Source organism: Denticeps clupeoides, chromosome 4 (assembly GCF_900700375.1).
Source record: "Denticeps clupeoides chromosome 4, fDenClu1.1, whole genome shotgun sequence".
In the NCBI taxonomy this organism is placed as follows: Eukaryota; Metazoa; Chordata; class Actinopteri; order Clupeiformes; family Denticipitidae; genus Denticeps; species Denticeps clupeoides.
In genome coordinates, this window is record NC_041710.1 from 26,051,318 (window position 1) to 26,076,387 (window position 25,070).

General features: G+C 41.8%; 3 protein-coding genes across 4 annotated transcripts; 1 reads left to right on the forward strand and 2 right to left on the reverse strand.

Annotated features, from left to right (window-relative positions):
* Positions 1 to 1,247: 1,247 nt before the first annotated feature.
* On the reverse strand, positions 1,248 to 7,969 carry xpa (xeroderma pigmentosum, complementation group A). Its single transcript, XM_028975633.1, has 6 exons — positions 7,588 to 7,969; positions 6,490 to 6,600; positions 6,262 to 6,367; positions 3,885 to 4,050; positions 3,683 to 3,800; positions 1,248 to 1,865 (listed from the first exon to the last, which is right to left on the reverse strand). The coding sequence occupies exons 1-6, from the start codon at positions 7,754 to 7,756 to the stop codon at positions 1,711 to 1,713; spliced, it is 825 nt and encodes a 274-aa protein (XP_028831466.1). The 5' UTR covers positions 7,757 to 7,969; the 3' UTR covers positions 1,248 to 1,710.
* Positions 7,970 to 8,128: 159 nt separating this feature from the next.
* slc24a2 (solute carrier family 24 member 2) lies at positions 8,129 to 18,789 on the reverse strand. Of its 2 annotated transcripts, none has more exons than XM_028975629.1 (10): positions 18,578 to 18,789; positions 15,919 to 17,007; positions 12,317 to 12,355; positions 11,883 to 11,991; positions 11,657 to 11,731; positions 11,474 to 11,550; positions 11,184 to 11,318; positions 10,868 to 10,957; positions 10,042 to 10,208; positions 8,129 to 9,702 (listed from the first exon to the last, which is right to left on the reverse strand). In XM_028975629.1, the coding sequence occupies exons 2-10, from the start codon at positions 16,858 to 16,860 to the stop codon at positions 9,453 to 9,455; spliced, it is 1,884 nt and encodes a 627-aa protein (XP_028831462.1). In that variant the 5' UTR covers positions 16,861 to 17,007; positions 18,578 to 18,789; the 3' UTR covers positions 8,129 to 9,452. The 2 variants fall into 2 exon arrangements, with proteins under 2 accessions (XP_028831462.1, XP_028831464.1); XM_028975631.1 differs by having other exon boundaries at positions 18,561 to 18,789.
* A 2,707-nt stretch (positions 18,790 to 21,496) lies between these two features.
* Positions 21,497 to 23,997, forward strand: saraf (store-operated calcium entry-associated regulatory factor). The gene is made up of 6 exons (XM_028975632.1): positions 21,497 to 21,696; positions 21,786 to 21,964; positions 22,501 to 22,984; positions 23,150 to 23,294; positions 23,418 to 23,506; positions 23,602 to 23,997. Exons 1-6 carry the CDS (start codon positions 21,627 to 21,629, stop codon positions 23,625 to 23,627), a joined length of 993 nt encoding a protein of 330 aa, XP_028831465.1. The 5' UTR covers positions 21,497 to 21,626; the 3' UTR covers positions 23,628 to 23,997.
* The last annotated feature ends 1,073 nt before the right edge of the window (positions 23,998 to 25,070 follow it).

The window sequence follows — 25,070 nt, forward strand, 5'->3', positions numbered from 1 at the left end:
ACATCGCAGGACCACACTGTAAAAATATCTATTCATCTAATGGTTAGATCCCAAATTTATTTCATATTTCGTAACCTTTAAATAGATCTTGCTTCAAGGCCTTTCTGTGGCATGCTAATGTGTCACCAGTAGGGGGCGCTCAATGCAAGGGAAAATATATAAAATATGTGATTATATATAATTGATTATATATAATTATCAATCATTTTATATATATATAATTAATGGCCTCTGATATGTGGCGCATACTGGTAACCTAGACCTCCAAGAGAACATCTAGACCTGATAAAGACCTCCATGAGAACATGAATCTGCACATTCCCTCCACAATTCTAAACTGGCCATTGAAATGATCTCCTCCACCCTCCCATTGAATAGCTAAGACCTAAAGTATGACACTCTTAAAGCAGATGGTACATGTCAGGTCCCAACGTTTCCCAACAGCTCACATTTTTATTATGGACATGGACATTCGTCAGTATGGGTGGTCTCTAGGGATCTGTAGTCATGGGACCATTGGTCGCCTTTCTTTAAACATCTTAAAGTTGGTACTCACCACTGCATGGGCTACTGATACCTGGTGATCATATCCTTTCTCATATCCTCAAATTTTCATCAAAATGAGATGATCGATATTATTCATGTCACCTTTCAGGGGTTCTAATGCTACGGCAGGCCGTCATGTAGGTATTTCTACTCAGTATTATTATTTTTTTTTCGATCCTCCATGTGGTGTTACTTTACCCACTTCATCTTGTACAGCGACCGGCGAGGCAGCTGGTGCGAGGGCAGCAGGAATGTCGCTCCGCTAGCAGTTTGCCTGGAGCTCGTAAACTGAAAATGCAGCTGAAACTGAACTCCATGACAGACTGTCGAAGTCAAACGGCCAGGGAGATTCTGTGGCCCAGTAAATTACGGTCTTCAGGACAAACACAACCCGACCTGTCAGCTGAGGGCACACAGCTGGGGGCTGTGGGCGAGATGGCAGTGGGTCCCTTGGCCAGATCCTGTTCTGGAATATTATATTAGCAATGATCCAATACCAACAAATCAAATAAGCTGAATTACATTTTGACTTATTTCTGTTTAGTTGATGATATTACCAGCTGTTCTGGACACAGTGATTGAGCAGCAAATATTGAGGTTTTTTTCCCCTTTATGGAGTAAATAAAAAAACAGCAAGATTAATTATTCAGTTTGAAAGGAAAGTATCTTTAACATCCTATTTGTCCATCAGGCTTTGTGCATAGGTCTGTGACACTCTTTTAATTGTTTCAGCATAATGCATGCACCTCTGAATTACAATGTTTGATCTCTGAAGAAAAACAAAAGTGAAGACATAATGCTAAATTGGACATGAGCATGCATCTCCTTTATGAAAGTATAAACGAAGTACAAAATGTAGAGGTAATTTTATGGCAGAGGAGTCAAAAGGGGGAAAAAAACCCTGATCCCTGCACAGATCCTGCATAGCACCCCCTGCTGTCAGTACAGCGGTGATTTGGCTTTAAAAATGAACTCATTCGGGGGCACAGGCAAGTATGAGTTTAAGAAGTGAACTCATATTATTGTTCTGCAATTTATGAAACAAACTCCTTTGTTACAAGGACTCTCGTATTACAGTATAAAAATGACAAATGCTGTCCAGTCATTCTGCTGTATAGCACCCTTAACACACACATCCGGTCTTGTGTGCAGGTAGTGTCTGTTCTACATCTTCTCATAAGTGAGCTGATGGCCACAGGTGGTGCAGGTCTTCTTGTAGAGGTCCTCTTCCTCATCTACCAGTTCCTCTGGCCCATACTCATGCTGATGTGCGCTGGTGTCCTTTCTGAACATGCTGCTCCTGACCGTCCTCCTCAGCTCTAACAGAAACACAAATCACTTTATAAACGACACATTAAGAGGAAAGATGGAAACAATACACAATAATAGTAAAACATAACAATAAAGTGAAGTGATTGCCATTGTGATACACAGCACACGGTGCACACAGTGACATGTGTCCTCTGCATTTAACCCATCACCCTTAGTAAGCAGTGGGCAGCCATGACAGTGTAGCGTCTGCGTAGGATCACAGATGGCCGATCTTCAAAGACCCTGTTTGACCTCTGACATTTACATATAACTTACAAACCTGGACCCTCAGCCTGCACTCATTGAAGCTTGATTGCCCACTATCACAAAGCTGCTGAACAGACTGGGGGGGTTCCAAGCCTCAAAGCATTCCGAACGGCCTCCTGCCTGGCCCCACTGTTGCAATACACAATCTCGCACACACTTAAACACACTTTCTGTATCTTGTGCTAGGAATATGCGATTATAAGTGAATCCCGTATATGCATGCATTGTGTGTACGTTCCCTTGTATGAATTATACAAGTTACAACTTTCTATCTCACATTATGTAAACTCTAATTACCTATAATTAAGTGTATCTCTACTTTCCTACCTCCTAAAGGTCTCTTTCTTGGTGTCAGAGGGAACTTCTCTTTATTACTGAAACAGTGATGCATACTATGTGATCACAAAATGAATCATACAATTTCTATAAGGTAGAAATTGTAACTGCAATGAACTACAGTTTCTCTCTGGACCAGCCATAAAAATTCCAATCAGTCGTAAACCCAGACAAAGGAAACGTCTCCCGCCAAAAATTCACACTTGTGATTGGCCATTCAGGCCACATGATGGGCGTGCCAGAAAGCATCAAAAGCACTTCACACAGGCCACGCATCGCTCAGAAAACCTTTCTTCCTCCCGAGACACGTCTTTTCAACACTTTGTTAAGCTCACCTCTTGGGCTGACTCTTTGGCAAGTTTACCTTCAAGTAACTTCAAGGAACACCTCCAGCTCACACCTAAAGGTCGAGGATCGTGACCCTACCGCATCAGGACTCTTTTGCATGAAACAAGGACCAATGCAAGTAACGTCTATAACTATTTAGATGCATGTTTAAACCCCTTCTTAAGGTGAACTTTGATTCTCTGACGATTCTCATTAGGCTGTGGGTAATTGATGTGTAATACTGCCATTCTCTTTTCCTTACTTTCCTTTACCCTGTATGTATATGTTTGTCTAATTGTTGTATGTTAGCTATAGCCGTGTTTATTAAATTCTTTAAATTCACAATCGTTTGTTTCTGTGTGCTGCGCACATCTGGAGTCACTGAACGTTTGACCCTTTAAGCTACATGCTAAATTACTGCTAGCACGCAGAGTGGGAAAGCTACCTTTCCTGGCAAAAGGGGGAATAATCGTTCCCAGAATTGATAAATAATTATATTATCTGCTCCGTGGACAGACAGATCAAGTAATTGTAACATTAATTCTGCTACAGTTTATCCCAAAATCTAATCTAAATGTTTATTATTAATTATAACCAGTTATAATTAATTATAGATATTTCCTTTTGAGCGAATTCGTTACAACAGGGTGGGCAGTGGGCAGCCATGACAGGGAGCAGTGCGTGGGGACGGTGCTTTGCTCAGTGGCACCTCAGTGGCACCTTGGCTTATCGGGATTCGAACCAGCAACCTTCTGATTACGGGGCCACTTCCTTAACCGCTAGGCCACCACTGCCCCCGTTAGGCCACCATGACATGGCAATTAAATAGTAATACAGATAAATAATCTGGCTATCTTTGTGGATAGACAGTGCCTGTAGATGAAACAGTCCTCACCTTTGACTTTTTTATTAAACCGCCTCTGTTTCTGAATCTCGCGGCTCTCTTCTCGAGACTCTCTGGCTGCCTCTAGCGCCTCCTCACTGCCCCAAACCTCCATACAGCGCTTCTCCACCTAGGAAAAAAAAAAAAAACAGTGTTTACAACACTTACAGCATGAGTGTGCGATCAGACCAACGGATTACTGAAGAAATGTCACCTGCAACTTCAGGTAGAGCTTCATATCGCCCCAGCGTGGGTTGTGAGGGTTCTTCCTCAGCACAAACCGGAGAGGCGGTTCTCTCTTATCAAGATCGCAGTCCTTCAGTAGGTAAGTCTGTTTGGCATCTGTACGAGACACAAGTTTGTGTTTGACCTCATTGTCCCTGAAAAAACACAGTGAAGAAAAATTGCATTTTAAAGACCGTGGGATTTCCTCGATTTTTCGACCGTTGTGAGCATGTTACACGCGCTCCACTAGAGCAGAAATTAGTTCCACAGCTGAGAGTACAAAAAAAATAACCTGGAGTCCTCAATATAGGTTTGCATTTCGAAACATAACTATAAATCGATGCAGCATGTACGGTCGGTACGGAAAGTATTCAGACCCCCTTACATTTTTCACTCTTGCTTATGTTGCAGCCATTTGCTGAAATCATGAAAGTTTTCCCTCATTAATGTACACACAGCACCACATAGACAGAAAAACACAGAAATGTTGACATTTTTGCAGATTTATTAACAAAGAAAAACTGAAATATCACATGGTCCTAAGTAGTCAGACCCTTTGCTGTGACACTCATATATTTAACTCAGGAAAGCAACAGCCCTTCTCTATATAAGACCTTACAGTTCACAATTCATGTCAGAGCAAACGAGAATCATGAGGTCAAAGGAACTGCCTGAAGAGCTCAGACACAGAATTGTGGCAAGGCACAGATCTGACCAAGTTTACCAAAAAATTCTGCGGCTCTTTAACTTCCTAAGAGCACAGTGGCCTCCATATTCCATAAATGAAAGCTGTCTGGAATGACTAGAAGCCTTCCTAGAGCTGGCCGTCCGGCCAAACTGTCGGAGGAGAAGAGCCTTGGAGAGAGAGGTAAAGAAGAACCCAAAGATCACTGTGGCTGAGCTCCAGAGATGCAGTCAACCATCACTGCAGCCATCCACCAGTCAGGGCTTTATGGAAGAGTGGCCCGATGGAAGCCTCTCCTCAGTGCAAGTCACATAAAAGCCTGCATTATGTTTGCTTAAAAAAAACAAAAAACAGAAAAGGACTCCAAGATGGTGAAAAATAAAATTATCTGGTCTGATGAGACCAAGATAAAACTAAGCGGTTTGTGTGGAGAACCAGGCACTGTACATCACTTGTCCAATATAGTCCCAACAGTGAAGCATGGTGGTGGCAGCATCATGCTGTGGGGTGTTTTGAAGCTGCAGGGACAGGACAACTGGTTGCAATCGAGGGGAAATCAATGTGGCCAAGTACAGGTCATATCCTGAACCTTCTTCAGAGTGCTGAGGACCTCAGACTGGGCCATTGTGGGGCAGTGGTTGCCTAGAAACTAAGGAAGTGGACCCGTAATCAGAAGGTTGCCGGTTCGAATCACCAGAGAGCAAAGCACCGTCCCCACACACTGCTCCCCGGGCACCTGTCATGGCTGCCCACTGCTCACCAAGGGTGATGGTTAAAAGCAGAGGACACATTTCATTGTTTCACAATAACATTTACATTTACGCCATTTGGCAGACGCCCTTATCCAGAGCGACTTACAACGTGCTTTCAAGTTACCATGAAGAGATCAATTCCGGTTCACTAGGACCCCAACTATGAATACAATCTTTTTATTCACTCTGTTGTAGATTCTGTACACAATAACAATCATATCAATTTCACTGGTTTACCTTCAAACAAGACAATGACCCTAAGCACACAGCTAAAATAACAAAGTAGTGGATTCACAACAACAACAACAGCCCTGACTTAAACTCAATTGAGCATCTCTGGAGAGACCTAAAATTCAACCAACGAGAGCTTCTGCAATGAGGAATGGACAAGCAGCAGCAAATTAAGGTGTGAAGAACGTAATGCATCTTTTCCAAAAAAGATGCATGGTTGTATTAGATAAATAGGGAGCTTCTACTAAATACTGAGCAAAGGATCTGAATACTTAGGACCATGTGATATTTCAGTTGCTCTTTGTTAATAAATCTGCAAAAATGTCAAAAATTATGCATTTTTCAGTCAATATGGAGTGTATGTGTAAATTAATGAGGAAAAATGTACTTAAATAATTTTAGCAAATATATACAAAGGGGATCTGAATACTTTCTGTACTCACTGTAAATGGGTGGTAGTAGCCTTGTGGGTAACACACTCGCCTATGAACCAGAAGAGCCAAGTTCAAACCCCACTTACTACCATTGTCTCCCTGAGCAAGACACTTAACCCTGAGTGTCTCCAGGAGGACTGTTCCTGTAACTACTGACTACTGACGTCTGTAAAGAATTTAGAGAACCCATAGGAGCAGAAGGCTACTCTAGACCATATACACGTTTCAAGGGCATTTAAAGAAGTGAATATATGTGCGGTTCACCTGCATTTATCACACACGGACAGGTCAAAACTGTTGCTGAGGTACGAGTCCATGAAGGGTTTGCTGCAGTCTTCACACACCAGGTACTCTGGTTCTATCACAGGGGCTGTAAAGCATATATCAGACGATTTAAAGTGTCAATCACCAAGGGACTTGGTGACAAATATTAATTCTGGGCCCCGGTAGATCTGCGTCCACTCGCTTTTTAACTCAGGCGAATACGCTTACCTGGCTGGTGGACCACTTTCTTTGCCATTTGGTCCTGTACATCATCATCTTCGTCAATGAAAAATCCAGCCCCAGAGTCAATAGTTTTGGAAATTTTTGCACAGGTCCCACCTAAAACACAGGCACACAACGTCACGCAGCCGTCCGTTCGAGGCTGCAAAGTGTGGTAGTAGCCTAGTGGGTAACACACTCGCCTATGAACCAGAAGACCCGGGTTCGAATCCCACTTACTACCATTGTGTCCCTGAGCAAGACACTTAACCCTAAGTTGCTCCAGGGGGACTGTCCCTGTAAATACTAATTGTAAGTCGCTCTGGATAAGGGCGTCTGATAAATGCTGTAAATGTAAATGTAAATACAAAGCTGGTGTTCTGACAGATCAGCATACTTTGTCAGAGTAGCATGCCAGTAGAGCAAACTGAACAGCCTAAATCTAACTCTACCCACATTTACACTGTATAACTGTATTAAATATATTATCATTATTATGGGTCTCTGTGTACTTGTATATGCTGAGATGACAATAAACCTTGGCTTTTGACTTTGATGTACAGTGCAGGACAAAAATGTGAACACACCTTCTCATTCAATGTGTTTTCTTTAAGTTTCTTGACCATTTACGTTGGTAGATTCTCACTGAAGGCATCAAAACTATGAATGAACACATGTGGAGTTATGTACTTAACAAAAAGTGGAGACCTGGCCTCCACAGTCACCGGACCTGAACCCAATCGAGATGGTTTGGGGTGAGCTGGACCGCAGAGTGAAGGCAAAGGGGCCAACAAGTGCAAAGCAGTAATCAGAGGAAAAGAAACTAGAAAATAAAACATGTTTTCAGTTATTTCACCTTTTTTTGTTAAGTAAGTGTATTCATTCATAGTTTTGATGCCTTCAGTGAGAATCTACCAATGAAAATGGTCATGAAAATAAAGAAAACAAATTGAATGAGAAGGTGTGTCCAAACCTTTGGCCTGTACTGTACATGTCGTACCTTTATTCGGTGGTATGGCAGAACGAAACACCCGACGCATGCGCATTAAGGCTCCGCCGCTCTCGATAGGCGCGCTGACCTGTTAAAACAGCGGACCGTTTCCTCACCTTCTACCGAGGACAGGGGTCTGCAGGCCAGCCGGGCTTGGCGCAGCATCAGTGCGCGCTGCCGGTTGCGCTCGATCTTCGCCAACACGCGCGGCGGCAGCGGCTCCTTGTCGGGACCCGCGTCCGCGGAGGAGGCGGCCTCCGCCCGAGAAGACTGCGCCGACTCCATCTTCCACGAGCGCAGATCGGTCGGTAACGCTGGCGGTCTACTACAAAGGGTGCAACAGGGCGCGATTCCCTCGTTCGCCCAACATTTGGGTGCTTAAAACAATCAAGGACATAAATCTAAAACGGCCAAAAAAGTGTATAAAAGCACGCGTTACTTAACCAAAAGACCGACGTAACGCGCCCTGCTCTGGTTTCTACCGCCGTCAGCTCCATATCGCCACCTACCGACCAGGAGTTGCACCTCTTCACCTGAACCAGCCAAAAACATCCTGTCTAAAAAAGAAAAATATATAGCAGATGCTAGTAAAAATTTGCCATATATATATATTCAACCTGTTTAAACTAAGCAGTGAAGCTGTATATATTCTGCAAATGCTGTATGTATATATTTATTGAATCTTTTATACAGTTTGCAGGTTTAATGTAAAGGTACAAACAAGCAAAAGACTCACTATTCACGATAAACCCCTTTAACAGGTTACTAGAACAAGACAGTGTTTCACATATAATATAAATAATACAAATCCATTACTGGTCAAACATACATATTAGTCAAATGACTGCAAATATTTTGCTCAGTTGATTTAATTTATTTTTAATATTTGATTGAGTCTTCTGTACAGCAATTATGGAAGGTACATTACATTCCTTGTTTCTATTATGCAGTAACATAGAGTCACAGCAAAGATGGTCATCGCTTGTGCTCACGTACTTAACATTTCAGGAAAAGTGCATTGTATTGTCAGATGATTCAGTTGCTGATTCAAACTGTTTGGAGCAAATGTTCATAAATGGTTTCTACAAATGTATGTTCTGAATAAACCCTACATCATATTAATAAGTACTGTAATTTCAATGTAATATAAGTATGCAACAAGTTAACCTACAACCCATAAATATACATGTATATATACTGGAGAAAGTGCAAGTAGCCTGTATAATAATATTTCATTTTCAATAAGATTCTCTTGAACTATACAGTACATGTGACAATGTAGCAATTTCATTTAGAGCAGTACACACTTTTTATAAAAAAATGCACCAAACTCCAGTTGTGCATTTTGTATGTGTGTGGGTTCATGTTGTTGTGTGTACATCCACCAAGGTGGCATCTTCGGAAATAAAGAAAGAAATTAAGTTGCTATGCCTAAAATGCCTAATGGCCATATAACAGATAAATACAAATAGAATGAACAAAAATACATTCAAATTCAAAGCAGACCAGTTACCATTCTAAGATGTAAATTCCACAGCCTAATGAGCTTCCATACGATTTGAACGAATTGTGCATTCAAGGCTTCTTGTTCTTTTACAGTGGAGTGCATCACACCAACATCAAGTGAACTGTTATAAACAGATTTTTTTATCTATTAACTGAGCAAAGTCATTAGGACAACTCTAGTTCACATGCATAGCACAGGTTCCAAGACATCTTCCGGTCTGTTTCCATGGCCACTGCATACCGGTATTATGTCCTTTCTGTTATCTCCACGCACTTCAGGCTAAATGTAGAAAACCACGGAGCTGAATTCTTCAGATGTCATCAATCCTTGATATTTCTACAAAATCTCATATAATCTCCTTGTTTCCCTGAGTTGTAACCTTGCAAAATGGGTGAACTGTGATTTGTCACCCACACAGTCAGTTCCTGCTTCGCCTGGAGTTCTTCTGAGTAGGTCTGAGTCTCAACGCTGAGCTCAAATGGACACGGGACAAACAATGATCTTGTCCTCCAGCATGACTGAGACGATGAGGAACACGAAGTAAAGCAGGAACATAAGTAAACCCAGCAGCTTGCTCATCTTCCACTTGCAGGCAGCGATGGACAAGATGACGAAGAGGAGCATGAGGAAGAGGAGCACAATGGCACAGAAGAGCCCATTGCTGCTCACCGTCACAGGCTTCATGTTGTTCAACAGGGAGTACAGGAGCCAAGGAAATGGTAGTCTGCAGAAAGAAAACACAGACAAAACACTCAACATAGCTAAAACATGCACATTTATTACAGTAACTGCTGTCACATGCTTCAGTTTATGATCATAAACAAATAATCTTACATGTAATAACTTTTTAGTTTTTAATGCAGCTAATCCAATCAGATTTTAGAACTGAAACAAACAGCTTTAGAACAGAAAAATAATTATAGTCATGTACATTAATAGGCCCAGTGCATTAAATCGCAGCCCAAAGTGGACCCATGGCTCATATGGATTATTTGTCTTTCTGTCAGAGTGTTCTGAAGAATGGAACAATGTTCCCCCACGCCAACATGTGGCGCTCCCTTACCCAACTGTGATGTCAAATATATTGGAGCCCACTGAGCTGGACACAGCCATGTCACCCAGGCCTTTGCGAGCCACTATCACACTCGTGATCAGGTCAGGGATTGAGGTACCAGCTGCTAATATAGTCAATCCCATAATCTCTTCTGTAATCCCTATGGTCTCTCCAACCTGCAAGAGAAGTTTCAAATAGGTGAAAATGATACTTTCTGGGAAGAGGATAGTCACACCAAGTACAGTGTTGTATGTCATTAACAGTTGTTCTTGAAAAAAGTTTACTTTCAATGTTACATAGCACAACACATCTGGCTATTTCAATAACATTACATTTCAAATAAATTGAAACTATTACATTTCAACATGATAAAAAACTACGCATGTTGACGTTTCATTTTTATTAAAATAAGTAAAAAGCCTCAGTGTGCTTTTGCGCTGGTTAAGAACAGCTAATTGGCTTCAGGATTAGAAGGTATTCGTATGGCAATGTTCTATTTTATCGAGCGGTCTGAAACTCTCCAGTTCATGCCCTCACCATGCCGACACAGTCTCCTACTAAAGGTGAATCCAGGACTTCACAAGCCAAGAGGTTTGGAAAATTATTAAAGCATGGACTACCAGAGCACAAAGAGCCTGAGACTGATAGAAATTGACTGATATATATATATATATATATATGTGTGTGTGTGTGTGTGTGTGTGTGTGTGTGTGTGTGTGTGTGTGTGTGTGTGTGCGTGTGTGTGTGTACATACACTTATTTGAATATATATACGCATATATACAATTGCAGCAGGTCTATGGAGCATTTTAGGGAGAAAAAAAAAAAAGAATACCTGATGAGCCCACCACACCATCAGATAGGAGAAGAACGCAATCCAACAGATAGAGCCAATAAAGGTAAAGGGGAAGAATTTCCTTGAGGTCTATAAGAGAAACAAGTGTCACATGAGTGTCATTAACTTTGTGTATGATCAATGATTAATAAGGCTCATAATGATCTTTTCCTTCATCCATACAAAATAATAATATAAGTAGGCTTTAAACAGGTGAAGGAGACTCAACAAAACAATAAAAGGGGGATTTACAACTGTTATCTGGACAAAATGACTGTAAATGACTGTTATTGAATGTTCAGAGGCCAACACTCACATCTTTCCTGACGTCTGGCAGCGTGAGCCACAGTGGGAAGACAATAGGGAAAATGAACAGGTACATGAGTCTGTTACGAGTGGTGTCTGGCCATGCCAAACTGAGAGGCTGGTCTTCATCCTCCTCTTGCTCATTCTGTAACACATGAAAACATTCATTGTGAGGGATAAATGAGACAATGTGTTACTGATATATCATAATTTATATTATATTATATTATATTATATTATATTATATTATATTATATTATATTATATTATATTATATTATATTGATCTGGAGTGACTTACCGCCTCTCCGCCCACACTGCCATTCATGGGTGGGGTCACTTCTACCTCCACATTACTGCTGTTAGGAAGATTTTTGTCTGTAGACAGAAAAAGGGAACTAAGATTTGTTTCAAGCAATATTTCAAATAAATAAATAAGTAGAAGATGAAATTGAACCGTTCCTTTTTTTTTTACATCACTCACCTACACCATTAGCCTCATCTTGGCATTTCTTCTTTGCTATCTTGTGAAGAAAAGATGCTTTTTCTTTGAATTTCCCTTAAACAGAAGTAATTTAATTGAATGAGATGCTGTAGTCATGTGAGTAGTCAGGGGCATATTTAATAAGATTTGTGGCTATAAGCGAGACAGCATCAGTGACAGAAAAGCATAAACTGAGAAGTAATGAAAGTAGCCAATTGCGTGTTACCTTCACTCAGAGGGTCCAGAGTGTGGATCATTAGCTGGAAGATGCTGTTTCTCATCAGCGTGTTGTGCAGTGAGGCTGAGCTGCCTCCCCTCTGCAGACGAGGCTTAGCCTGCAGACATTTCAAATTGAACAATGATAGCAGAGGCAAGGCCAATGGTACCAAAATCAAAGTATTATTTATAGCATTTGCTTTTTTTAGATGAGGTTACAATAACCGCAGCTACAATTTTGGTCTTAATTAAATAATTAATCATCTTCAGGCATATATAACATATATAACATCTAAGTATATACATACATAATACATATTATAACAGGTGCCTGAGATAACATATGGCTTCCACAAAATAGGTCAACTTATTTTTATTATAACTTCTAGAAAAAATTGTAACAATATAACTTTGTAATTTTTAGGAAACAAATTCGAAACCCACCGAGAGCTTGTTCTCATCATCTCCACCCCCTTGGATTTCCTATAAAAAGTCAAAAAGAATACATGTGTATGTGTCAAGCAAACAGGAGCAAATAGACAAAAATCTCTACATTTACGAGTCCTGTGTAGCTCAGAATGATTGTTTTAAATGATTTACAATGCCGATCAGTCCTGTAAAGGGAAATCTGCAGTCAGGGGCCAACAGGTCCAGTCCCAGAAGTCTACAGACTTTTACTATCTAACTTGACATTGCATTGAACATGAGCCACTGACTTCTACAGTCATACGGACATATCTTATTCTATGTTTGGCCAATAGAAACCAGCAGCTTTAGGACATATACAGTACAGAATGTTTTTGTCTTGCTCAGTTCAGCTCAAAAACTACAAGAATTTCCAATATGATACCATAGCAAGCAGTATTGTTAGTAATGGTGGGACAAGTGCAAATTATGATGCACATGGTTTAAGGTAGGATGTTCTCCCTTGTGTAATGGAGCTGGAATATAATGGCCAATGGTTTCATATTGGCATGTTAATTATGTATAAATAGATCAGCTGTATAAGTAGGTGCATCAAAAAAGATGTGAAAAGTTTATGGAAAAAATAATATGGATAAGGACATTTGTCAGTAGAAATGCTTGACTTTTATTAAACAGCTTTCATAACAACCTCAGAGAGAAAAAAAGCCACTTATGCTGTTGGTCTGTTCTGTTAGCACAAATGAATGTTTAGGCCTGCCACATATATAGTGCAATAATGTTTCCATGTATGAGACCATGTATAGAGCTTGAACGCAATCTGACCTAAATTCTACTAATAAGATGAAGGTTATATGAGATTACTAAATTTGACTTCAAGAACACCAGGAGGATACACAAGGACATTTTTGGGCCAAGAGGCAGGCACTATCTGCTGCACATGAGCAGGGTAACTGTAATTGGCTCTGCCTGTGGTGAAGTTTAAGACACTGCACGTTCTGCTGATGCTGCTTTCCAGTGTATCACTCTACAACTGGGTAATACCCCGCAGCCTCCAGCCTCAAACCTACCCCCCAATAAGAATAGTCAGCCAACAAGATGTTTCAACACACAAACAAACACACACCCTATAGGGCACATCGCTCACATTGCTCACATTGATTTAAAATAAGCAGTATTAGTTACAAACTGCGTTATATTTGCATGGTTAAATGTGAGAACCCTTTATATTGTTCATATCATTTATATTTATGTAATGTAGTGGACATTAGTATAAACAAACAATATCAACTTTCAAGTTCAATATTTTTTATGCAAGTAGCTGCAAATAGTGCATAATCTAGAACTGAAGACTGGCTAAAGAAAGTAAAGCCAACTAAAATCAAACACAGTGCACTTAAATTTTTATGTTACATATGCTAAAGAATGCAAGGACGCTTACATAAGAGTATTTGGTACAAAGCAAAAGCAGGGCATGGATCTCTGACAAGAACACTGTGCTTGTGAGTAGCCATGCCTGAGTAAGTGAGCCCGGTGGCTAAAGAGGATTAATTGAAAGAGATAACCACATTTAGCTGAGTGCTTTTCAACTCACACAGCAACCTTCACAAGGCACAACGTGACATCTGACTGTGGGCCTGCCAACTTTACCTTTCACGGCCCATCAACAGTTAATGCAGGAATCCTACAAATCTGAGGACTTTGCAAATGGCAGAAAAACATGATCAGATCTAAGGAGTTTTTAAACAGATTGAAATGGCATTGATTCATGTGCATTTGTTTTTCTGTTAACAATACCACTTGTCTAGATCTTTGATTGTCAGCATTTTGCAAGACTGATTGTTAAATGCATGCAGTAAAGCAACAGTTCAGTAATGAGCATTAGTGTTAGTGCATTGGCACATGGAGCACATAAGAGAAACAATGTCCCGATTAACAAGTCAGCTGCAGGAGGAATGGTTAGTCACACCACACTTAAGAGTCTTTTTATTTTTTTTTGTGTCGTCATTCTTAGTAAGTAGTTGATAAGGGATTAAAAGGGCACTGTCCTTTGAATCATAAATCAGGCAATGCGTCAATACCTCCGACGCTCACTTAGAGCCTCATGTTGTGTACGAACCAGAGCAGAACAATGGTCAAGTTCAGCAGTGCGTGTATAAAAAAATCGTTTTTCCACTGAGCAGATTGTGATTTCTGGGTGACTGAGAGGGGCATCTGTCTATCTTTAGGTTTCTAATTGGATTTCAGGCTTTCCTCTGGATTACTTAAGAGCTACTCTTTGCTGCACTAGACAGTAAATCAGCCTTTGCCTTCAGTAGACAAATGGATGAAGGTTTGCTTGCAACCATCCTCCCTCATGGGTTGTACCTGTGACAAAATTGAAGCCACCTGATATTATTTGACCTAACCCTATTATGTGCCCACATAGATCTGCTTCTTTTCAAACCTACAGTGCAACGTGTTTTAATGTTGACTTGAATTGTCTGGCTTCACTTGTTCATTATATTGGCAGCCTATATTCAAGGTACTGCTTGCTGGAATCATATACTGCAGGCCCATTGAAAAGATCGTGAGATGAGAAATCATGAGACTCATTCTCAGCGTATGTACGGTATATGTCCCTGACGTTTGGTGAGGGAGACGTCTACTAAGCTGAAGTAAATATTAACATCCAACTATAGTAGTTCACCTGTGCCCCATATGTAGTATTGCAAATAACATCAGAAAGTAATGAATCGGACTCCAACTGCACAAAAGAAAGACAACATGTTGGACAGATTGCATAACCCTGCAAGAGGTTTTCAATTGTATTCATATTACGATGTACACCCCATTATGCATTACAAAGAACTGCTTGCCGAAACATGAGAACTTATATTTCTTCAATAATCAATGTGAAATGGTGAGTCAGTTAAAACACATCATGTGGACACCTGAAGAGTAGGTCCAGCATCTCATCACCTCATGCTGCCTGTCCTATGTTAAGAGCTAAGTGAAGAACAACAGTGGGCAAATGTGGTAAATAGCGTTAAACTGTACACTTTTTCACTGGGCAGGTGGGTCAGAATGTGTGGCTCACTATTCCTTAGCGTATCCTCAATGCAGCTTGTTTGAAAAGCATTTTCATACCATGCCAGTCACCTCAGAATTTGAGAATAACAAGCCTCAGATTCGTGAAAGCCATTCTGTTGAATCAGGTTTTTTTTGCCACTAAATCCAGAGTTCCAAACGGAAACCATGAAATGTGCCGCTACGCCTTCTTAAAAGCTTCAAATGAAAGAACGACCCGGGGAGAGAGAGAGAGAGAGAGAGAGAGAGAGAGAGGCTGACCGGCAATCTGTTGACACCTGATGTGGAGGAACGGTCAGAACGGTTAAGCTGAGGTTGGTTGTGCTCATTAAGTACACTGTGTACAGCCAACCACTTTGACCTGAACTCAAGCCTGACCTACCTCAGTGGCCTTCAACACAGAAAGCGTTTGCACCCCCAGCACATTAAACACCAGAGAAAGAGAGACGAGAGGAAAGAGAGGTGGATGGGTGTTTCGCTGTTGTTTCGCTTTTTAACGGAGAACCACAGTGGAGAAGCAGTGATGTTCTCTTTCCAGAGATGACCACACTCACCTTTGGTGCAACTTCTATCTCATCCACCTGATTTCTGTTCATCATGTTCTTGATAAGTTCTTCCACTCCTGCGTTGAACTTCATAAACGTCACATAGCACGCGTAGCACGACAGCAGGCAAATACTTTCCACATAGGATATTAAGTTATCCAGGAAGAAAACTATCAGCATGATCAAACCCAAAATGTAGAAGCTCACATCTCGAAAAAGGGGCCACCAGGTGAGGTTGAGGATCTCACGGGAGAAGAGCGCGCACATCCCTATAACAAACAGGATGTTGAATACAGCCGACCCCACAATGGTCCCAATACCGACATTGCTGTGGGAAACGAAAACTCCAATGACGGAGGTGAAGAGTTCGGGTGCAGAGCCCCCCGCGGCCATGAAGGTGGCCCCAGCCACGTCATCCGAGATCTGCAGCTTCTCTGTGATGACGGTGAGTGCCGGCACAAAGAACTCATCACACACAATGGCTAAGGCGATAAACATGTACAGCATCCCAAACATGTGCAGCACCACTGCGCCCTGCCTGCGCTCCTCAAGACTGAACAGGTCCTCGGGGTAATCCCCATGGCTTTCCACTTCTGAAGATGCCATGGCCACAGGATGGTCATGTTCCGAGACACTGCTGTTGGCACCATCTTCAGTGGACAGTAGAGTTCGGTGTGGTACAGGTTCCAACTGTAGGCTGGCATCGGACTGAATTGAAGAGGAGGATGAAGACATTGGGGCGAGGAACCAGTACTGATAGTAGGGTGCTATTCTCCACTTTAAGGCACTCCAGGAGAGGACTGTGCTCAGTGCCACCAGGCTCAGGGCGAAGGCCAGGATTCGGAACGGTCGGAATTTTTTTCTGCGAACATAGCGCTGGAGGCCCCTTGTGCGTCGAGAATCCAGGGGGGCTTCTCTGGAGCCCAGATGTGTACCAGGAAACAGGGCCATGGTAGATGTGTGTAGAGCAAGTCCAACAGGCTTGGTGTCAGGCCTATGGTGAAGTGTGCATGATGCTGCTGATTCCTTTTAAACTTCACTGGAGGATCCCTGATGCCGGACAGGATCTGCAGTCCATAAAGGTTTCCTCATATTAGACTGCAAAAGATGTCAAAAAAGTTTGTGATAAGCTTTTTTTCAAATCTATAATAAAAATATTACCAAACATTTTATCTTCTTGCACATGCTACATAGCTAATGTGATCTGAGGCCTTTATGCCTAAACATAACCACGGTAATATGATTTTGCTGGATGTTTTCTACACAGTAAACACTGCACAGAGAGTCCATGTTCCTGAAGTTCTAGAAGCAGAACAGAGCCACCAAAACATAACTTGAATGTAATAAGAGAAAAGCCAGATAGGTCCATGGTGGTCCAAGTCTTTTTCATGACAGTGGGTAAATCAGCGGGCGACTGTTGCTCCTCATATGTGTTCTTGGGTTCATGTTAAGATGGGGCTGACATAAACCACCTGCCTACCCATGTACTACCCATATCGGCTTGTTACCTGGAAAGGGGCGGAGTCGCTGCCATTAACACTGAAGAGTGTCAGTTTTACAGACTTAACACTGAAAGTTTTAAATGTAACTCTGATTTGGAGTTGACATATACCCTATGTGCAGTGTTAATTTAACTCTGGCATTGTTACTGTGTAGTAAATACAAAAAGACATGCTTGGAACACAATATTTGAACTTTTTGACAAAGAGGAACATTAAAGATGCCAGGCAAAGAATAGATTCTTTTTCTACCAAACAGCAAGTGGCTTTCAATTTAAACTTCTAAGAAGCTAAACTGTTTCTGTAACTACACTTGAGACTAACAGTGTTCTTTGCAATAGCAATTGTCATTACTTTTGTTTCCTGATTTTGGACATTGAGCCATTTAGGGTGCATGCCAAGAGGATGTCCTGACTTGCACATGTGCTGAACGCTAAGAAAGATCAAGATAAGCCACTGGATCAACTTGTAAGATTCGAAACAATGCATTAATACAGCTTGGCCTTATTACACAGCATATTCATTTGACTACAATAGTGTTTCTATTGTATCGCATGTTGCATTTATTTATTATATACAATTATATACAATGTTATTGTGAAGCACTGTTAAATATTAACTGGTTCAATGTTATTTTTTCTTGAAGAATTTATATACACTAAACTCTGAACAAATGACAATATAGCTCTGAACCTTGAAGAAGTTACTGTAGTTACACCTTATATAATCTCCATTGTGAATGCTAGGCTATTTATGTTCAATTCCCCTTAATTAACTACAATAATCCCATTGTTCCCAGATGTGTGACAACCATCTTCTTGCATGATCCTAGAGATCATATGAGGTCATGCCAAGCAATAATCTGCAATCAATTTCTGTCAGATATTTGTTAAGCAATAATTACAGCATAATTTCATAAATCAAGATTCTCATCTGCACAACGTACATATTGATTAATGACAAGATCTTCTAATTTTAAAATGATGTGTAAAAAAACAAATAAAAAACATGTTTAAGCTAATTCAGTAGCTAATGCAGTAATTCCACTACCACACAGTAGACAATTTACCATACTCATGGAATTCTAGATATATTTGTTATTTAGAATACATTATTAACAGTTTGCCTAAGGTGAATAATTAGGACACACACCAAAAAGTAAAGCAAACCTGTGAGTGCCGATATCTGTCTGTTTCTTGCCAGCATCCAACAGTTCGTCATTCACAGGATCCCCCTGCAAAAAGGCAGCTAAATTTCCACAACACAGAATTGCTCAAGCTGCTTCTGCAGTGGTTGCTTTGAGACTACAGGTTGATCCGACGGTTGCAGGAGCCAAGGAATTACAGACAGGCTCAATCCCACCTTTCCCTCTCTCTCTCCCCCCCCCACTCGTGCGTGCAAAGAGATCAAATGCGGCGAGGCTGTATCGTGCATCCCGAGGTACAAGGAGGGGCAGTAATGGCAGCACCTGCCACACCCCCACACCCCCACTGTCTCAGCCAGGATGGTGCGGGATCGTGAACAGTGTTCCAGGGTCTCATAAATTCACCATCAGCAGTGAATGTAAAACCTTACCCGTTACCTCATGTCAAATTGTGTTTTCATAAATTCTGAGAGTACATAATTAATAATGCTTATTTTGAGTTGGGCTCATAAGTAAGGTGCTGCATGGCATCTCTGTATCAATTCAAGACATGGATGTTCAAAACGTGTTCCTTGTTAGGTGATAAAGCTTGAGCTCCTTGCCTTGGCATAGAGGCTTAAGGCAGACTCTGACCTTTGCCCTTTAACAGGTTCCCAGCTATATTTAGACAAAGACCTGCCCCGAGATGTCCTGGACATTGTGCACATTATGTAATCTGCCAGTGTTCACTGCTGACTGAATCTGCACCATCCCCCCAAAATATTCATTTTCTTCTGTGAGTCGAAATGAATGGTAGGAACAGGAAGCAGAACATGGGCACATGCGCCACCAGCAGGGACGTGGCACGCAGTAATGCCCTGCGGAGAGCAATAGATTAATGCATCTTTGTTAAAGACAAGATTAGGACCTGTAAGTGCTAAAGCTGCTGCCTGCCTTTATATAGTTGCCTTGCAGCCTTGTATGGGTGCTGGCTAACTGAACCTGACCCTTACAGCGCTGAGGACATTTCATCTTATCAGTTTAGTCCTTCACCTGCCTTGTTGTGGGAAATGGGACAACGATTGGGCCGTGACACTCTAGAGCAAAGGAGTAAAAGTTGGCAAATTCAAATAAATAATCATTCTGATTATTATTTACTTTTTGTGACTTATTATTACTACAATTATTACTATTTATTACTTCATTGTGGAAGTGTCATAGAACTACAGTAAACAATGGGATATTCTCATTTATCATTTTTCCTATAATTATGTCTCTCACTGACAGTTAATATTCAGCAAATGCTCTCATCAGGGGCAATTTAGCACAAGCTTTTGTTGGACATGTTTCTTTGAAACATCTGTTCACTCTTCCAAAACCAAAATCACACTTTCTGCAGAAGGTTTCATGACAATTGTAGGAATGCTGAATTTAACAATAATGAGGAAATAATGCAAAACAAAAAAAAAATGCAATACAGATGTGGTGGACTATTTGTCCTGTTGAAAAGGACTCTGAATGTCACAAAGCTCCATCTTTCACAGATCAATGACAGCAGTACAGTATAACCAATGGTGGTAGTAGCCTAGTGGGTAACACACTCGCCTATGAACCAGAAGACCCGGGTTCGAATCCCACTTACTTCCATTGTGTCCCTGAGCAAGACACTTAACCCTAAGTTGCTCCAGGGAGACTGTCCCTGTAACTACTGATTGTAAGTCGCTCTGGATAAGGGCGTCTGATAAATGCTGTAAATGTAAATGTAAATGTAAACCAATGCCTGTAATCTCTGTGACAATTGCTTAGCACACCATATGGAATAAGTAGAGGTGAATTCAGAGTTCAAAGGTGATCCCAGTCACTGGTCTGATCTGAGAACTTGCTGGTTTAACCATGTTATTCCAAACCTGTATGGACTTGGGGCAAACTCAGTTCTAAACGTGACACTTGGCAATGCATGATGGCACCTTTATTTCCCAATGGGAAAGTGATGGAGATATGAGACCCAGAAGATGAGTTCTAATCCTGTTTTAATCACGGCAGGATTTCAGAGAGGGAGGCAGAGGCTCTAAATCTTGTCAGATTACCACGGGGAGGAGGTGGGGTTGTGTAAGATAGTGCACTTGAGGTGATGTGACCATACGGTCAGATTGGCCAGCACGACACTGGGGATATTCAGCAGGTGTGTCATATTTTTGTTAAAAATAGTAGTTAGTTGAAATGGCAGGTTAAACACCTGCCGAGATGCACCTTGTTTTATGCTGCCACAAGCACAAAGGAAAATACAAAAACGATGGTGGCTTTTGGAGACCTGCTTTTCGGCACCTGCTGTTTTGGCATCATGACAGGCCCAGGCACTCACAGATGGCAGGCAGGGAGATGTAAGCACGACATTGAACGCCACGATTCAGAGCCATGAGTACCTTGCTGACCCTCAGTTCAGAGCAGGCTACTGCACTCCACACACCAGTTTAATAGTTCAGTCCATCCAACGGCATAAAGCTCAGGTCGGGGGGGGGGGGGGGGGGGGGGGGGGGGGGGGGGGGGGGGGGGGGGGGGGGGGGGGGTCCATAAGCACGTAGTACAGACTAATTTCCGAATCCATCAACTGTCAAGGGTTAGGGTTAGGGTTAGGGAAGTACCCTTCAGCAAGGTTGTATCACAACACACTGCTCATGATGGGTTAAATGCAGAGGTCACATTTTGTGACAAATGAGAATGGCAGTAAACAACTCATTATGAAGTGAAAGCGATGCAGCCATGAAAGGCGCCCAGGGAGCAGTGCGGAACCTCAAGATGTGGCACCGGTGCGGAATTCTAACCTTACGTTTATGAGTACGTATTTTCCCGTAGTCCTTTAATGTAGTCCTAGAATGTAGCTGAAGTAATCAATACTTTGTTTTGCATTAGGAATGTGACGCTGATAATTCGCTGCTACGTTACTCCTAACCACCAGGGGGCGATCGGAAAACAGCTCGCCGACAGAAGAGGAATAGGGACGACGCGGAAACTGGTGATAAGTTCCGCGTCGTGCTTTTCTCTGCTGGTTATAAGTTTCCTGATTTTCTCTGCTGGTTATTAATCTTTTATAAACGATGTCGGCGCGCACGGCTCTGCTGCTGCCGCTGGCGCTGTTGGTTCCTCTGGCCGGATGCTGGAACGAAGGTGAATTTGCAGGCTGTGCGTGTATAAATGACCGTGAATTGGGGTGGAAACGGGCCGTGATGTGGCGGGTTCTGGTCTGTGTGTCGCAGGCGCCGTCCTGCTGCGTGACGTGCAGGTCCTGACGCTGCACAGAGGCCGGTACACCGCGGCGAGGAGGAGCGGCCCGGTCCTGCAGCTGCAGTGTTCCGGAGGCTCCGCCGGGTGCGGCGCCTTCGCCCCTGAGGTGGTCCAGTGCCGGAACAGGGGCTGGGATGGGGTGGATGTTCAGGTGGGTGCCAGTAGCCTAGCGGGTAACACGCTCCTCTACGAACCCGAAGACCCAGGTTCAAATCCCACTTACTACCGTCGTGTCCCTGAGCAAGACACTTAACCCTGAGACACTTAACCCTGTCACTGCTGACTGTAGGCCACTCTGGAGAAGGGCGTCTGGTAAATGCCGTTTCCAGAGAATGGGACCGTGTTTCTTGTTGGATGCTCTGCCTAATCCACTTCCTTGATGATTAATGGCCGTATCGAGAGATGTTCTGTAATAATTAAGAATCAGTAAAACATGAATCACATACATGATTCTGTCTGACTCTGTACTTTTTTTTATATAAAAGTAAAGAGTTTGCTATTAATAATGTTTGTGGCATTAATGAATGTCTTTCTTTGTGTTTGTTTCTCTTTAGTTGCTGCAAACTTTTGAGTGTAAACATGAAAATTCATAAAAATATCTGATATATGTTTACATGCAGAATTGTAAATTACAATGAAGTTTTTAATGAAATTATTAATTCTGTTTCTGACATTGTATCTCTACAGTGGGAGTGTAAAGCAGATTTGGACAATGCTTACCGATTTGGGAAGATCGAGGTTAACTGTGAGGGCTTCAACCACCCTGATGATCCATATATCCTAAAAGGCTCCTGTGGTCTGGAGTATACCCTGGAGTTGACAGAAGAGGGCCGGAGTCGGCGTTCCCGTGACTCCCAGAGCTGGGGTGGGGGCGGTGGTTTTGGCCAGTTTGCTTCCAGTTTTTTCAATGGCTATTCTAACAATAAGCAACATTACCAGAGCTCCCCCCAATACCAGCAAGATTCAGGAAGTGGGGAGGGAGCAGGCGGCTTGCTGGTAATTGGGCTGCTGCTTCTGATGGCATATGGTGTGTATAAGATGTTTCTGTGTGGCCCAACGCAAGGACAAGGACAGGCCCGTTTCCCAGATGATGGGAATGGAGCCTGGAACAGGGAGCCAGATTACACTGGTCCCCCACCCCCTGGATTTAAACCAGACTACACTGGAGCAGGTAGAGTTGACAGATGAATAATGACAGATGAATGTTGAATTTTTTACAGCTAGCAAAAAAGTAATAATATTGTAATAAAAAAATGTAATAATATTGTCTGCCATGATAGGTGATGCAATTTGCTTCTTTATGCAGATGGGTAATATCATTCTGGCCCTGTTTTAGGTTACTCTTCGAGTTACCCTGGTTCGAACCCAGGTTATGGCTTTGCTGATTCATACACCAGACCCCGGGCTGCAGGTGGAGGTGGAGGGTTTTGGACCGGCATGGGTGCAGGAGGACTTCTGGGATACCTTTTTGGCAATCAGAGGTCAGTTTTTAATACATCCAGCTGTTCAGTTTTTTCGTAGTAGTGAGTCAAAATATTCTAAACTTATTCCTTTTTCTGAAAAATATCACTTTGAATTTTATACTGACTTTGATATTACTGTAGACGCCAGCCAAGCATGGGTCCAGCCTGGGGTTCAACATACAAAGCAACCAAAAGCCCACCAGCAAGTACTGGAACACGCACAGCTTCAGGTAATGAGATTTAAAGTGTATCAAATGTACAGAAAATGTTTCATATATTATGACCTTTTAAGGTGCTGTATTCTGTGTTCTGTGATGTCTTGCAGGTTTTGGTGGAACAAAGAGAAGATAAGATGATGGCACTTTAAGATTTCCTGTCTTGACGTTTTCTTTTGGGAAATGTGTATCTTCAAAAATTGGAAGTTTTTCTTATTGGAAGGTATAAATAGGTTAAAATATTGTATAGAAATGTTGCAGCTTGGTGTTTAAGATTACTTATGATTGCTAGTTTCTCTTTGTCTGCAATGGTTTCTTATTGCTGTGTGAGTGAACTTGCGGGGTAAAGAAAAAAAATTGCACTATAGCAATGCTATGTGCAGAATTTACATTTTCTGGACACATTTTACTGAAATTTAACATTTTGGTTTTGGAATAAATTTCTATTTATGTATCTTTTTTTGTGCTGTGAGCATTGGCAAACAAGTAAACATGTAATTAAAGGATCTGATGGCCTCATTTAGTACATCTAAAGTAAAATACACAGAGACATCTCAACTGGGACAATGTCTTCCAAGACATCGTGTAAGATGTCTGGAGGGTTACCCTTGACCACATGTAAGTGTGTCATGGTAAGGTAGAGTCTTTCATCACCTCTTGCACATGACAGATTTTATCTCTGAGATAAAAGAAACCAGAGCTTACCTCCTGTTGTTGAATGTCACTTCGGGGTGCCATACAGACTCTGCAAAATGTGTTTACTGTGAAGCTCTCATGGAATCCTGCAAGTGAATGGGCAGCAATATTACAAACAACACTGTTTTCTTCACACTTTCACTTAGCTGTTCTACATAAACACCATGTTCTAATGAGACAAGATCATGTACTGGTGGGAACTTATTCCTCACATAGGCTGCCCTCCTTTTTACAGTTCCTAGAGATCCACGTTTGCCACACAATGATGTCATCACATTACTTTCTGAAACAGCACAGATGATCTATTTTATAACTACTTCATCCACTTTTGGATAATATTTCTTAAGTACTATCTTGACATTACTTTACAGTAATGGTTGTGACAGGTCATGTATTTGGCAAAGGTGTTCTGGAATATGCAGTATAGTTCACATTTTCAATAAGAGAGATGCAAGATTATGTTCAAGCTGTTTACCTAAACCAGAAAGATCATCGCAGGCAGTTTACAAAAAGCAGTTTATAGAACAAGTCTGTGGGACAACTAGTAAGGTTAACTTACCAAAGAGATCTGCCACCTTTGCGAGGGAAGGATATTTCCAGATTGTTAGGTTGTTAGATTGGTAGGCTGAGAAGATTTAACAAGACCACTGGGATGGTTGCAAACTTTAGGCAACACAAACATAACTAGACTATTCAGGAACAATTGCCAGATCACCAGCGTGGACAACCAGACCGGCTGATCCCGAGGCAAGCCCTGACTGGAGAAGACGAAGGAATGAGATAAGACATGTAGACATCCTGAGATATCTACCTTCAGGGGCAATGAGTGGCTTCCCTCCAAAATGTAAATCCTTTGCTTCTTCAATGTCAAAACCATTTAGTG